Source organism: Oncorhynchus clarkii, chromosome 4 (assembly GCF_045791955.1).
Source record: "Oncorhynchus clarkii lewisi isolate Uvic-CL-2024 chromosome 4, UVic_Ocla_1.0, whole genome shotgun sequence".
NCBI lineage: Eukaryota > Metazoa > Chordata > Actinopteri > Salmoniformes > Salmonidae > Oncorhynchus > Oncorhynchus clarkii.
Genome location: NC_092150.1, coordinates 36,723,606 through 36,740,429, shown reverse-complemented (window position 1 = coordinate 36,740,429; position 16,824 = coordinate 36,723,606). Strand labels below are relative to the sequence as shown.

The 16,824-nt window shown below is 45.3% G+C and overlaps 1 protein-coding gene across 1 annotated transcript in view; it reads left to right on the top strand.

The window, feature by feature from the left end:
• The window catches only part of LOC139406783 (insulin-like growth factor-binding protein 3), an 80,242-nt gene that overhangs the window by 31,495 nt on the left and 31,923 nt on the right, over positions 1–16,824 (top strand). The window contains exons 2-3 of the mRNA XM_071149816.1: positions 10,152–10,432; positions 10,939–11,058. Coding sequence (XP_071005917.1) covers positions 10,152–10,432; positions 10,939–11,058 — 401 coding nt within the window. The remainder of the gene's footprint in view (positions 1–10,151; positions 10,433–10,938; positions 11,059–16,824) is intronic.

Here is a 16,824-nt window from a genome sequence, read left to right as displayed (position 1 = left end):
TACATGCATCTCCCCAACCCTGCGTATGGTTGTGTGTGCACGTGCACATGGGTGTGTGTGTGTGTATGTATATATCTTTGCCAAAACCAGTTGAATGTGTTCAGTCCACTGCTAGCTTCAGGGTTGACCTTGGATCCCAGGTTCAGATCCAATGTTGTCATTATTTCCCTGTGTGCCATCAGATGGTTATCTGCACAGGGCCTGTGTGCTAATGGCACCCTATGCCCTATGGGCCCTGGTAAAGAGTAGTGCACTATATAGGGAATAGGATGCCATTTTGGACGGAACCATACTGTCCAGCCTAGCAAACAGGCTCATAGGGCTCTGCTCAAAAGTAGTGCCCTAGGTAATAGAGAGTCATTTGAGATGTATAAATTTATTTTTTATGCATTTTAAAATCTATTTTAATGCATAACATACATTTGTATGTAAATGTATTAATTTATCCAATTTTGTCACGTGATTATTTTCTGTTGTGTTGATTACTGCACAGGCAAGGGGCTCTAGACTAGATGTGCAGAGGGAGAGTTTGTGTGTGTGCGCGCGTGTATACAGTATGTGTCGCCAGGTCCCGTGCCTCATTTATAAACTGAATACGTACAAAATCTACCCCAAAATGTGTGTGTGCCAGTTTTCACACGAAAGTTGGCGTTTATATAAAATGTACTTCACATGAGAATGCGCTAACCTCCCCGCAAACTTTAGACCATTTGCAAGCACATCTGCTAGTGGTTGAAATATTGTACTGCAAGCTGGCAAGTAGACCTAAGTTGTTTGTACAGATGGGGAAAATCTCTGCCTTTTATTTGTTTAATCTAAAAATAATTAGACATAGGAATATTTTCTTATTTATTTTAATAACCGTTGCAGAATAAATTTCTCACCTTTTCTGTCCGTGATAGGTTCACATTTCCAAAGGGGCCAGACAACACATTTCCATGTCCATCTCTCATTTAATTGGGCCTAGTAGGGTAGTAAATAGGCTATATTTATGCATTTCAAGTTTTGCCATATAATTTAAAACACTGTTATACAGTCGAACAGCTGAAATGTCGACAACTTTCATGTTGAAGTTGGCATATGTATGCTACTGTAAGCACTGTAATTGTCACGGTCATCATAAAGAGGAGACCAAGGCACAGCGTGGTAAGCGAACATAACTCTAATTAAAGAGAGAACACTGAACAGAACTAAACAAAACAAACCGTGAAGCAATATGGCTAGTGCAGACAGGCAACTAAACATAGAATAACAACCGACAAAATAACCAAGGAATATGGCTACCTAAATATGGTTCCCAATCAGAGACAACGATAAACAGCTGCCTCTGATTGAGAACCAATCTAGGCAACCATAGACATACACCTAGACTAGAAAAACCACTAGACAATACAAAAACTAAACAAACCACCCTTGTCACACCCTGACCTAACCAAATAATAAAGAAAACAAAGATAACTAAGGTCAGGGCGTGACAGTACCCCCCCCCCCCCCCCCACACAAAGTTGCGGACTCCCGGCCGTAAACCTAAACCTATATGGGAGTGTCTGGGTGGGCATCTAACCTTGGTGGCGGCTCTGGTTCTGGACGCCGCCCCCCTCCCCCCCATTACACTGAGTCCGCTCTTGTAGCACTGACCCATGGATCATCGCCGGAGGCTCTGAACTGCGGATCCTTGCTGTAGGCCCCGGGCTGGGGACCCTCGCTGCGTGGATTATCGCCGGATGTTCTGGATTGGGGACCCCGGGCTGGGGACCGTCGCTGGAGACCCCGGACGCTCTGGACTGCCGAGGCATACTGTAGGCCTGGTGCGTGGTGCCGAAACTAGTGGTACCGGGCTGGGGACACGAACCTCAGGGCGAGTGCGAGGAGAAGGAACAGGGCGTACTGGACCCTGGAGACGCACTGGAGGCCTGGTGCCGGAACTGGTGGTACCGGGCTGGGGACACGCACTTCAGGGCGAGTGCGAGGAGGAGGAACAGGACGTACTGGACTGTAGAGGCATACTGGAGGTCTGGAGTGTAGAGCTGACACAACCCGTCCTGGCTGGATGTTTATTTTCGCCCTGTAAATGCAGGGCGCTGGCACAGGACGCACTGGTCTGTGCAGACTCACCGGCGACACAGTACGCAAAGCCGGCGCAGGATATCCTGGTCCAAGGAGGTACACTGGAGACCAGGAGCGCTGAGCCGGAACCCTCCTTCCTGGCTGGATGCCCATTCTAGCCCGGCCAATGTGAGGAGCTGGAATAGAGTGCACCGGGCTAGAATAGCGCACTGGAGACACCGTGCACTCCACCGCATAACATGGTGCCTGACCAGTAACACGCTCCCCACAGTTAGCACGAGGAGTTGGCTCAGGTCTCCGACCTGACTCATGCAATCTCCTCGTGTGTCCCCCCCCCCCCAAAAAAAAATCTTGGGGCTGCCTCTCGGGCTTCCGTGTACCCTCATATCGTCGCCGATCCTCCTGTGCTATCTCCATCTGCTTCCGTGGCAGGGTCTTGTCCCCTGCCATTACCTCCTCCCAGGTCAATGATGTCCCCCACTCCTCTCTCTCCCGGGTCCAAGATGTCCACTCCTCTTTAGCACACTGCTTGGTCCTTTTTTGGTGGGTTGTTCTGTAACAGTCGTCATAAAGAGGAAACCAAGGCGCAGCGTGGTAAGCGAACATAACTCTTTAATTAAAGAGAGAACACTGAACAGAACTTAACAAACCGAACCGTGACGCAATATGGCTAGTGCAGACAGGCACCTAAACATAAAATAACAACCCACAAAATAACCAAGGAATATGGCTACCTAAATATGGTTCCCAATCAGAGACAACGATAAACAGCTGCCTCTGATTGAGAACCAATCTAGGCAACCATAGACATATACACCCAGACTAGAAAACCCCTAGACATACAAAAACCCCTAGACAACACAAAACTAAACAAACCACCCTTGTCACATCCTGACCTAACCAAATAATAAAGAAAAAAAGATAACTAAGGTCAGGGCGTGACAGTAATAAACAAAAATGTAGCCTGCCCTATAAGATATTTCAGAATTTGCAGTCCATCATATTTAGGTTGAGGGAAAAGTCGACGCAAAACATTGTTGAATTAAAAATGTTCTGCTGACAAGTCCACAACAATTTGCCATTGTTTTCTCTTTCAGAAACTGACCATCCCCATTTCAGATCCAGCATAATTTACTGCTAAAGATTCAAACATTAAGACAGTAAAATACCCCCTTAAGAGGAATAAATGATAACAAAATATGTCAAATATTATGTTAAATATTTGATAGTATGGGTAGACACAGTATTGCTCTGCGATAGGAGCATGACATCATTGATTATTAAATCTCAGAACCTATATCAAGGCAGGACATACAGTGCCTTGCGAAAGTATTCGGCCCCCTTGAACTTTGCGACCTTTTTCCACATTTCAGGCTTCAAACATAAAGATATAAAACTGTATTTTTTTGTGACGAATCAACAACAAGTGGGACACAATCATGAAGTGGAACGACATTTATTGGATATTTCAAACTTTTTTAACAAATCAAAAACTGAAAAATTGGGCGTGCAAAATTATTCAGCCCCTTTACTTTCAGTGCAGCAAACTCTCTCCAGAAGTTCAGTGAGGATCTCTGAATGATCCAATGTTGACCTAAATGACTAATGATGATAAATACAATCCACCTGTGTGTAATCAAGTCTCCGTATAAATGCACCTGTACTGTGATAGTCTCAGGTCCGTTAAAAGCGCAGAGAGCATCATGAAGAACAAGGAACACACCAGGCAGGTCCGAGATACTGTTGTGAAGAAGTTTAAAGCCGGATTTGGATACAAAAAGATTTCCCAAGCTTTAAACATCCCAAGGAGCACTGTGCAAGCGATAATATTGAAATGGAAGGAGTATCAGACCACTGCAAATCTACCAAGACCTGGCCGTCCCTCTAAACTTTCAGTTCATACAAGGAGAAGACTGATCAGAGATGCAGCCAAGAGGCCCATGATCACTCTGGATGAACTGCAGAGATCTACAGCTGAGGTGGGAGACTCTGTCCATAGGACAACAATCAGTCGTATATTGCACAAATCTGGCCTTTATGGAAGAGTGGCAAGAAGAAAGCTATTTCTTAAAGATATCCATAAAAAGTGTTGTTTAAAGTTTGCCACAAGCCACCTAGGAGACACACCAAACATGTGGAAGAAGGTGCTCTGGTCAGATGAAACCAAAATTGAACTTTTTGGCAACAATGCAAAACGTTAGGTTTGGCGTAAAAGCAACACAGCTGAACACACCATCCCCACTGTCAAACATGGTGGTGGCAGCATCATGGTTTGGGCCTGCTTTTCTTCAGCAGGGACAGGGAAGATGGTTAAAATTGATGGGAAGATGGATGGAGCCAAATACAGGACCATTCTGGAAGAAAACCTGATGGAGTCTGCAAAAGACCTGAGACTGGGACGGAGATTTGTCTTCCAAAAAGACAAAGATCCAAAATATAAAGCAAAATCTACAATGGAATGGTTCAAAAATAAACATATCCAGGTGTTAGAATGGCCAAGTCAAAGTCCAGACCTGAATCCAATCGAGAATCTGTGGAAAGAACTGAAAATTGCTGTTCACAAATGCTCTCCATCCAACCTCACTGAGCTCGAGCTGTTTTGCAAGGAGGAATGGGAAAAAAATTCAGTCTCTCGATGTGCAAAACTGATAGAGACATACCCCAAGCGACTTACAGCTGTAATCGCAGCAAAAGGTGGCGCTACAAAGTATTAACTTAAGGGGGCTGAATAATTTTGCACGCCCAATTTTTAAGTTTTTGATTTGTTAAAAAGTTTGAAATATGCAATAAATGTTGTTCCACTTCATGATTGTGTCCCACTTGTTGTTGATTCTTCACAACAAAATACAGTTTTATATCTTTATGTTTGAAGCCTGAAATGTGGCAAAAGGTCGCAAAGTTCAAGGGGGCCGAATACTTTTGCAAGGCACTGTAGAAACCCGATAGTTCCAAATTAGCCCTATACATCAAATAAAGGCCATTATTGTCACCATAAAAGGTGAATGGAGGGTGTTTTCCATTGTTTTAATGCTGGTTCACACGTGCACAGTTTTACAACAGGTCTGTGTAACGGTTTTCCTGTTGTGAAGGAGAAGCGGACCAAAATGCAGCGTGGTGGTTATTCATGTTCTTTAATTTATAAAGACACTATACATGAAATAACTACCAAAACAATAAATGTGCGAAAACCTAAACAGCCCTATCTGGTGCAAACACAGAGACAGGAACAATCACCCACAAACACACAGTGAAACCCAGGCTACCTAAGTATGATTCTCAATCAGAGACAACTAATGACACCTGCCTCTGATTGAGAACCATACTAGGCCGAAACATAGAAATAACCCAAAACATAGAAAAACAAACATAGACTGCCCACCCAACTCACGCCCTGACCATACTAAATAAATACAAAACAAAGGAAATACAGGTCAGAACGTGACAGTCTGATTTATAACTGGAAACATGCACATGTATGGCGTGATCCAAGTTTATAAATCTCAATTTTTTTGTACATACGCAGATTAAGAAATGGCGTACGCAGAAATTTAGAGAGAAATATAGAACTCAACGGTTGATTAGTGGGGTCCTGCGACTGTGAAGTCCTGTGGTTGATGGCTGACCCTGGTCATGTGGTGGATTAGAGACCGGTGTTTATACCCCCCTCCCACCTCCTCTACCCCTACTCTCTCCCCTTCTGGTCAAGACAGGTGGTCTGGGCTCTCCTCTGCTCTGTCTTTAACGATTTGTCAGGAATCTTTGCCAGAGACATGGTCTATAAATATAAGCGACTGAGTTCCTCTCTTTCTCTCGCTCAACCTCTACCTCTCACTCTGCTTCCCCTTCTGTCTTGCTCTCTCACTCTCTCTGCCCCTTGACGTTACTCTACCTCTCCCTAACTCTCTCTCACTTTCTGTTTCAGTTTCTCTCTCTCTCTCTCTCTCTCTCTGTCTCTCTCTCTCTTGCTGTGAGCCTGCTATGTTCTATAGATGATTGTAGATGTACAGTTGAAGTCGGAAGAGAACATACACCTCAGCCAAATACATTTAAACTCAGTTTTTCACAATTCCTAATCCTAGTGAAAACTCCCTGTCAGTTAGGATCACCACTTTATTTTAAGAATGTGAAATGCCAGAATAATAGTAGAGAAAATGATTTATTTCAGCTTTTATTTCTTTCATCACATTCCCAGTGGGTCAGAAGTTTGCAAACACTCAAATAGTATTTGGTAGCATTGCCTTTAAATTGTTTAACTTGGGTCGAATGTTTCGGGTAGCCTTCCACAAGCTTTCCAGAGCTAGTCTGAGTCAGGTTTTTAGGCCTCCTTGCTCGCACATACTTTTTCAGTTCTGCCCACAAATTTTCTATAGGATTGAGGTCAGGGCTTTTTGATGGCCACTCCAAAACTGAACTTTGTTGTCCTTAGGCCATTTTGCCACAACTTTGGAAGTATGCTTGAGGTCATTGTCCATTTGGAAGACCCATTTGCGACCATGCTTTAACTCACTGACTGATGTCTTGAGATGTTGCTTCAATATATGCACGTCATTTTCCATCCTCATGATGCCATCTATTTTGTGAAGTGCACCAGTCCTTCCTACACCAAAGCACCCCAACAACATGATGCTGCCAACCCCGTCCTTCACGGTTGGGATGGTGTTCTTCGGCTTGCAAGCCTCCCCATTTTTGCTCCAAACATAACGATGGTCATTTTGGCCAAAGAGTTCTATTTTTGTTTCATCAGACCACAGGACATTTCTCCAAAAAGTACAATCTTTGTCCTCATGTGCAGGTTCAAACCGTAGTCTGGCTTTTTTATGGCGGTTTTGGAGCAGTGGCTTCTTCCTTGCTGAGCGGCCTTTCAGGTTATGTCAATATAGGGCTCATTTTACTGTGGATTTAGATACTTCCTTTAGATACTACCTATTTCCTCCAGCATCTTCACAAGGTCTTTGCTGTTGTTACTGGGATTGATTTGCGCTTTTCGCACCAAAGTACATTAATCTCTAAGAGACAGAACATGTCTAGCTCCTGAGCAATATTTTATTTTTAGCTTAATTTAACTAGGCAAGTCAGTTAAGAACAAATTCTTATTTTCAGTGATGGCCTAGGAACAGTGGGTTAACTGCTTTTTTTTTAGGAGTAGAACAACAGATTTTTACCTTGCCAGCTCAGGGATTTGATCTTGCAACCTTTTGGTTACTAGTCCAATGCTCTAACCACTAGGCTACCTGCCACCCCGGCTGTGTGGTCCCATGGTGTTTATACTTGCGTACTATTGTTTGTGCAGATGAACGTGGTACCTTCAGGATTTTGGAAATTGCTCCCAAGGGTGAACCAGACTTGTGGAGGTCTACAATTGGAGGTATTGGCTGATTTCTTCAGATTTTCCCATGATGTCAGCAAAGAAGCACTCAAATAATGTCAATTAGCCTATCAGAAGCTTCTAAAGCCATGACATCATTTTCTGGAATTTCCCAAGCTGTTTAAAGGCACAGTCAACTTAGTGTATGTAATCTTCTGACCCACTGTAATTGTGATACAGTGAATTATAAGTGAAATAATCTGTCTGTAAGCAATTGTTGGAAAAATTACTTGTGTCATGCACAAAGTAGATGTCCTAACCAGATCACTGCACCTGTACACAGCTCATCTGTAAATAGCCCATCCTATCTACCTCATCCCCATACTGTATTTATTTATTTATCTTGCTCCTTTGCACCCCAGTATCTCTACTTGCGCATTCATCTTCTGCACACCCTACCATTCCAGTGTCTTATGGCTTGAATCCCGCTAACGGGATCAATATGACAACAGCCAGTGAAAGTGCAGGGCGCCAAATTCAAAACAACATAAATCTCCTAATTAAAATTCCTCAAACATAGAAGTGTTTTACACTATTTTAAAGATAAACTTGTTGTTAATCCTACCACAGTGTCTGATTTCAAAAAGTATTTACGTCGAAAGCACACCAAACGATTATGTTAGGTCTGCACCTAGTCACAGAAAAACACAGCCATTTTTCCAGCCAAAGAAAGGAGTCACAAAAAGCAGAAATATAGATAAAATTAATCACTAACCTTTGATGATCTTCATCAGATGACACTCATAAGACTTCATGTTACACAATACATATGTTTTGTTCGATAAAGTTCATATTTATATACAAAAATCTGAGTTTACATTGGCGCGTTATGTTTAGTAGTTCCAAAGCATCCAGTGATTTTGCAGAGAGCCACATCAATTTACAGAAATACTCATAATAAACATTGATAAAAGATTCAACTATTATGCATGGAATTATAGATACACTTCTCCTTAATGCAACCGCTGTGTCAGATTTCAAAAAAGCTTTACCGAAAAAGCACACCATGCAATAATCTGAGTACAGCGCTCAGACAACAAATCAAGCCGTACAGATATCCGCCATGTTGTGGAGTCAACAGAAGTCAGAAATAACATTAGAAACACTTATCTTTGATCATCTTCATCAGAATGCACTCCCAGGAATCCCAGTTCTACAATAAATGTTTGATTTGTTCGATAAAGTCCATAATTTATGTCCAAATGCCTCCTTTTTGTTTGCTCGTTTGGCCCAGTAATCCAAATGCTCAATGCGCGATCGCTTAGTTCAGACGAAAAGTCCAAAAAGTTATATTACAGTTCATAGAAACATGTCAAACAATGTATAGAATCAATCTTTAGGATGATTTTATCATAAATCTTCAATAACGTTCCAACCGGAGAATTCCTTTGTCTTCAGAAATACAATGGAACTCAAGCTAACTCTCACGTGGCACTCTGCTAGACCACTGACTCATCCAGCTCCCATTCCCCCCTCCTTCACAGTAGAAGCATCAAACAAGGTTCTAAAGACTGTTGACATCTAGTGGAAGCCTTAGGAAGTGCAATTGACCCCATAGACACTGTATATTCGATAGGCAAATAGTTGAAAAACTACAAACCTCAGATTTCCCACTTCCTGGTTGGATTTTTTCTCAGGTTTTTGCCTGCCATATGAGTTCTATTATACTCACAGACATCATGCAAACAGTTTTAGAAACTTCAGTGTGTTTTCTATCCAAATCTACTAATAATATGCATATATTAGCAACTGGGCCTGAGTAGCAGGCAGTTTACTCTGGGCACCTTATTCATCCACTCTACTCAATACTGCCCCCAGCCATAACAAGTTATTTGCTATTGTTACGTCCGTCATTAGAATGAGACCAAGGTGCAGCGTGGTAAGCTTACATTTTTTATTTATTTAAAATGACACCAAAAAATAACTAAATAAGAAAACGAACATAAAGCTATATGCAGTGCAGAACGCAACTACACACAAACAAGATTCCACAACTTAAGGTGGGAAAAAGAGATGCCTAAGTATGATCCCCAATCAGAGACAACGAATGACAGGTGCCTCTGATTGGGAACCATACCCGGCCAACAAAGAAATAGACAAACTAGAATGCACACCCAAATCACACCCTGACGTAACCAAATAGAGAATTAAAAAGGCTCTCTAAGGTCAGGGCGTGACAGCTATACTGTAATTACTTCGCCACCATGGCCTATTTATTGCCTTACCTCTCTTATCCTACCTCATTTGTACATGCTGTATATATATTTTTCTACTGTATTATTGATTGTATGTTAGTTCAACTCTGTGTTGTTGTATGTGTCGATCTGCTTTGCTTTATCTTGGCCAGGTCGCAGTTGCAAATCAGAACCTGTTCTCAACTAGCCTACCTGGTTAAATAAAAGTTAAATAAATCAAAATTAATGAAATAACCGACTTTCTAAAACTATAGTTTGTTAATTAACAAGAAATGTGTGGTGTGGTTGAAAAACTAGTTTTAATGAAAGTGTATGTAAACTTCCAACTTCAATTGTATATGTGAAAACTCTGATAGCATCCGAAAGCACCATAATCTCAGTAAAACTTTTCCTAATATAATGGTGTTCCATCTTCTTACCAGTACAAAGGTCATATTCTATGACAATCTAACAACACAAATTATCCATCAAGCTTTTTGGACTTAATTTCGAAACTATGACATCATGTCCTGTTGTTTTGACAGAGAACGCAGGCAGGGAGCAGGTGGTGGCGGGGGAAGAGTGGCATACCAATGTCACTGTGATGACTACCATGGTGGTGGGTGTGGTTGTTGTTGAAGGCGGAGGCGGAGGCGGCAAACACCGAGTGGCGATAGAGGCCAAACCGCCGCTGCAACCCAAGCTGGATGTGATCAAGAAGGAGCAGAATAAGAAGAGCCAGAGCTACAAAATGGAGTCAGCATCTGGAGGAGTCAAAGCCAACATTCCCAGGTTTTCTCTGGAGGACAAGAGGGAGACCGAATATGTAAGTAATGACTCTGTCTAGCAGCATGGATATAGATACTTAACTAATACCTACCACACCTATTTCTCACATACCATACAGAGACCCACCTGTTTACTGACACACAGACCCACCCCCTCCCCTCATCTGTTTACTGACACACACCCATACTTTACTGACACACACTCATGTTAGTACTGTGTTAGTACTGTGTTACTACAGTGTTTGTACTGTGTTAGTACTGGGTTAGTGCTGTGCTAGTACTGTGTTGCTACAGTGTTAGTACTGTGTTGCTACAGTGTTAGTACTGTGTGCGTACTGTGTTCGTACTGCATTAGTACAGTGTTAGTACTGTGTTAGTGCTGTGTTGCTACAGTGTTTGTACAGTGTTAATACAGTTTTATAGAGGTGGTGTGTGCTGTTAGTACAGTGGTAGTACAGTTTTATAGAGGTGTTATGTACTGTTAGTACAGTGTTAGTATGGTTATAGTACAGTTCTATTGAGGTGTTGTGTGCTGTGTATGCAGGGCCCATGCAGGAGAGAGATGGAGAGCATTCTGAACAGTCTTAAAATCTCCAATGTGCTCATCCCCAGAGGCGTCCGCATCCCCAACTGTGACAAAAAAGGCTTCTACAAGAAAAAACAAGTGAGTCTCGCTCTGCTTTAAGTATTATACACACACACACACACACATTCACTATACAGGCTTCAAAAAGAAACCTCGCCCAGGCCCCCAATGCATTCTTTGACAGTACCTTGACAGAAACAGAAACATCAATAGTATTATCAACATAAATAATAACCAGGTATTACAGCGACAACTGCACACTGCTGATTCACTACACTCTTACCAATTCTGGGTTTAAAAACATCTTATTATTTGGTTAACCTAGCACTGAGTAAATATTGGCCAGAACACACGCTTAGTTATTTTGACCCAGACAGTTGGGTGAATAACCCAACCATGGGTGATTAGCCAAACATGGGTGATTTAACCATCAGTTGTTGTTTTTTTGTACTGTTATGTTGGGTTGCCTTAGCAGCGGGGTTATACACATTTGATCTTAATATGTGATGACTATACAGCAGAACAGCTTAACAGGAATGACATTTTTTAAAATTCTTTATTCTTTATTTAACTAGGCAAGTCAGTGAAGAACAAATTCTTATTTTCAATGACGGCCTAGGAACAGTGGGTTAACTGCCTGTTCAGGGGCAGAACGACAGATTTGTACCTTGTCAGCTCGGGGATTTGAACTTGCAACCTTTCGGTTACTAGTCCAACTCTCTAACCACTAGGCTACCCTGCCGCCCCCCATTTACGCTCATGGGTGGCTATCTAAAGGCCACGCCCCAACTAAACTACGCCTCCAGTCTTTTGATCTGACCCATTGGATCATATCTCAATAACCCAGCACCAATAACCCAAAAGTTTTTCAAGAAAACAACCCAGCAGCTAATGACCCAACGCCTGCAACCCAGCAGTTGGGTCAAGCAAACAACCAAGCATTTTTTAGAGTGTAGGAACAGCAAATTAATTTGTTAAAGAACATTTTCAAAAATGTCAACTTGATATCTATCGTTTTCAGCACCACCCCAACATCAACATAATATGTGAAAATGGCGATATTCTATGTTTTGTAGTAAAAAGATACAGGAAGATGTGTTTCCAATGACATCATTGGTATGCATCGTGATTTTAATTCTGTTATGGTGCGTGAATGAGGACCCAAAAGCGAATCAACTTACACAGAGCTTCTTTAATTACCAAACATAGGTAGGCTCAGATGGACCGGCAGATTCCGACAGGACAGGACAAGGTTACAGCAAACATGACGACAGTCTGGTTCAGGCATGAATGACACAAACAAACAAGAATCCGACAAGGACAGGAACAAAAACAGAGAGAGATATAGGGACCTAATCAGAGGGAAAAAGGGAACAGGTGGGAAACGGGGTGAATGGGTAGTTAGAGGAGACAAGGAACAGCTGGGGGAAAGCGGGGGAGAAAAGGTAACCTAACAACGACCAGCAGAGGGAGACAGGGTGAAGGGAAAGGACAGAGACAAGACACAACATGACAATACATGACAGTACCCCCCCACTCACCGAGCGCCTCCTGGCGCACTCGAGGAGGAAACCTGGCGGCAACGGAGGAAATCATCAATCAGCGCACGGTCCAGCACGTCCCGAGAGGGAACCCAACTCCTCTCCTCAGGACCGTACCCCTCCCAGTCAACTAGGTACTGATGACCACGGCCCCGAGGACGCATGTCCAAGATTTTACGGACCCTGTAGATAGGTGCGCCCTCGACAAGGATGGGGGGGGGGGGGAAGACGAGCGGGGGCGCGAAGAACGGGCTTAACACAGGAGACATGGAAGACCGGGTGGACGCGACGAAGATATCGCGGAAGAAGAAGTCGCACTGCGACAGGATTAATGACCTGAGAGATACGGAATGGACCAATGAACCGCGGGGTCAACTTGCGAGAAGCCGTCTTAAGGGGAAGGTTCTGAGTGGAGAGCCAAACTCTCTGACCGCGACAATATCTAGGGCTCTTAGTTCTACGCTTATTAGCAGCTCTCACAGTCTGCGCCCTATAACGGCAAAGTGCAGACCTGACCCTCTTCCAGGTGCGCTCGCAACGTTGGACAAAAGCCTGAGCGGAGGGGACGCTGGACTCGGCGAACTGAGATGAGAACAACGGAGGCTGGTACCCGAGGCTACTCTGAAAAGGAGATAGCCCGGTCGCAGACGAAGGAAGCGAGTTGTGGGCGTATTCTGCCCAGGGGAGCTGTTCTGACCAAGACGCAGGGTTGCGAAAAGAAAGACTGCGTAAGATGCGACCAATAGTCTGATTGGCCCGTTCTGCTTGACCGTTAGACTGGGGGTGAAAGCCGGAAGAGAGACTGACGGAAGCCCCAATCAAACGGCAAAACTCCCTCCAAAATTGAGACGTGAATTGCGGACCTCTGTCCGAAACGACGTCTGACGGAAGGCCATGAATTCTGAAAACATTCTCGATGATGATTTGTGCCGTCTCTTTAGCAGAAGGAAGCTTAGCAAGGGGAATGAAATGAGCCGCCTTAGAGAACCTATCGACAACCGTAAGAATAACAGTCTTCCCCGCTGACGAAGGCAGTCCGGTGACAAAATCTAAGGCGATGTGAGACCACGGTCGAGAGGGAATAGGAAGCGGCCTGAGACGGCCGGCAGGAGGAGAGTTACCGGACTTAGTCTGCGCGCAGACCGAACAAGCAGCCACGAAACGACGCGTGTCATGCTCCCGGGTGGGCCACCAGAAACGCTGGCGAATGGAAGCAAGCGTACCCCGAACGCCAGGGTGGCCGGCTAACTTGGCAGAGTGAGCCCACTGAAGAACGGCCAGACGAGTAGGAACGGGAACGAAAAGAAGGTTCCTAGGACAAGCGCGCGGCGACGGAGTTTGAGTGAGTGCTTGCTTTACCTGCCTCTCAATTCCCCAGACAGTCAACCCGACAACACGCCCCTCAGGGAGAATCCCCTCGGGGTCAGTGGAGGCTACTGAAGAACTGAAGAGACGAGACAAAGCATCAGGCTTGGTGTTCTTAGAGCCCGGACGATAAGAAATCACGAACTCGAAACGAGCGAAAAACAGCGCCCAACGCGCCTGACGCGCATTAAGTCGTTTGGCAGAACGGATGTACTCAAGGTTCCTATGGTCAGTCCAAACGACAAAAGGAACGGTCGCCCCCTCCAACCACTGTCGCCATTCGCCTAGGGCTAACCGGATGGCGAGCAGTTCGCGGTTACCCACATCATAGTTACGTTCCGACGGCGACAGGCGATGAGAAAAATACGCGCATGGGTGGACCTTGTCGTCAGAGAGGGAGCGCTGAGAAAGGATGGCTCCCACTCCCACCTCTGACGCGTCAACCTCGACAACGAACTGTCTAGAGACGTCAGGTGTAACAAGGATAGGAGCGGATGTAAAACGATTCTTGAGGAGATCAAAAGCTCCCTGGGCGGAAACGGACCACTTAAAGCACGTCTTGACAGAAGTAAGGGCTGTGAGAGGAGCTGCCACCTGACCGAAATTACGGATGAAACGACGATAGAAGTTCGCGAAGCCGAGAAAGCGCTGCAGCTCGACGCGTGACTTAGGGACGGGCCAATCAATGACAGCTTGGACCTTAGCGGGATCCATCTTAATGCCTTCAGCGGAAATAACTGAACCGAGAAATGTGACGGAGGAGGCATGAAAAGTGCACTTCTCAGCCTTCACAAAAAGACAATTCTCTAAAAGGCGCTGGAGGACACGTCGAACGTGCTGAACATGAATCTGGAGTGACGGTGAAAAAATCAGGATATCGTCAAGGTAAACGAAAACAAAGATGTTCAGCATGTCTCTCAGGACATCATTGACTAATGCCTGAAAGACAGCTGGAGCGTTAGCGAGGCCGAAAGGAAGAACCCGGTATTCAAAGTGCCCTAACGGAGTGTTAAACGCCGTCTTCCACTCGTCCCCCTCCCTGATGCGCACGAGATGGTAAGCGTTACGAAGGTCCAACTTAGTGAAAAACCTGGCTCCCTGCAGGATCTCGAAGGCTGAAGACATAAGAGGAAGCGGATAACGATTCTTCACTGTTATGTCATTCAGCCCTCGATAATCTATGCAGGGGCGCAGAGACCCGTCCTTCTTCTTGACAAAAAAAAACCCCGCTCCGGCGGGAGAGGAGGAGGGGACTATGGTACCGGCGTCAAGAGCTACAGACAAATAATCTTCGAGAGCCTTACGTTCGGGAGCCGACAGAGAGTATAGTCTACCCCGGGGGGGGGTGGTTCCCGGAAGGAGATCAATACTACAATCATACGACCGGTGTGGAGGAAGAGAGGTGGCCCTGGACCGACTGAACACCGTGCGCAGATCGTGATATTCCTCCGGCACCCCTGTCAAATCACCAGGCTCCTCCTGTGAAGAAGAGACAGAGGAAACAGGAGGGATAGCAGACATTAAACATTTCACATGACAAGAGACGTTCCAGGAGAGGATAGAATTACTAGACCAATTAATGGAAGGATTATGACAAACTAGCCAGGGATGGCCCAAAACAACAGGTGTAAAAGGTGAACGAAAAATCAAAAAAGAAATGGTTTCACTATGATTACCAGAAACAGTGAGGGTTAAAGGTAGCGTCTCACGCTGAATCCTGGGGAGAGGACTACCATCCAGGGCGAACAAGGCCGTGGGCTTCTTTAACTGTCTGAGAGGAATGTCATGTTCCCGAGCCCAGGTCTCGTCCATAAAACAGCCCTCCGCCCCAGAGTCTATTAAGGCACTGCAGGAAGCTGACGAACCGGTCCAGCGTAGATGGACCGACAAGGTAGTGCAGGATCTTGAAGGAGAGACAGGAGTAGTAGCGCTCACCAGTAGCCCTCCGCTTACTGATGAGCTCTGGCTTTTACTGGACATGAAGTGACAAAATGACCAGCAGAACCGCAATAGAGACAGAGGCGGTTGGTGATTCTCCGTTCCCTCTCCTTAGTCGAGATGCGGATACCTCCCAGCTGCATAGGCTCAGCTCCCGAGCCGGCAGAGGAAGATGGTAGTGATGCGGAGAGGGGGGCATCGGAGAGCGCGAGCTCCTTTCCACGAGCTCGGTGACGAAGATCAACCCGTCGCTCAATGCGAATAGCGAGTTCAATCAAGGAATCCACGCTGGAAGGAACCTCCCGGGAGAGAATCTCATCCTTTACCTCTACGCGGAGACCCTCCAGAAGACGAGCGAGCAAGGCCGGCTCGTTCCAGCCACTGGAGGAAGCAAGAGTGCGAAACTCAATAGAGTAGTCAGTTATGGATCGATTGCCTTGACATAGGGAAGACAGGGCCCTGGAAGCCTCCTCCCCAAAAACAGATCGATCAAAAACCCGTATCATCTCCTCCTTAAAGTCCTGATACTGGTTAGTACACTCAGCCCTTGCCCCCCAGATTGCCGTGCCCCACTCACGAGCCCGTCCAATAAGGAGAGATATGACGTAGGCGACACGAGCAGTGCTCCTGGAGAAAGTGTAGGGCTGGAGAGAAAACACAATATCACACTGGGTGAGGAACGAGCGGCATTCAGTGGGCTCCCCAGAGTAACACGGCGGGTTATTGATTCTGGGCTCCGGAGATTCGAAAGCCCTGGAAGTGGCCGGTGGATCGAGGCGGAGATGGTGAACCTGTTCTGTGAGGTTGGAGACTTGGGTGGCCAGGGTCTCAACGGCATGTCGAGCAGCAGACAATTCCTGCTCGTGTCTGCCTAGCATCGCTCCCTGGATCCCGACGGCTGAGTGGAGAGGATCCGAAGTCGCTGGGTCCATTCTTGGTCGGATTCTTCTGTTATGGTGCGTGAATGAGGACCCAAAAGCGAATCAACTTACACAGAGCT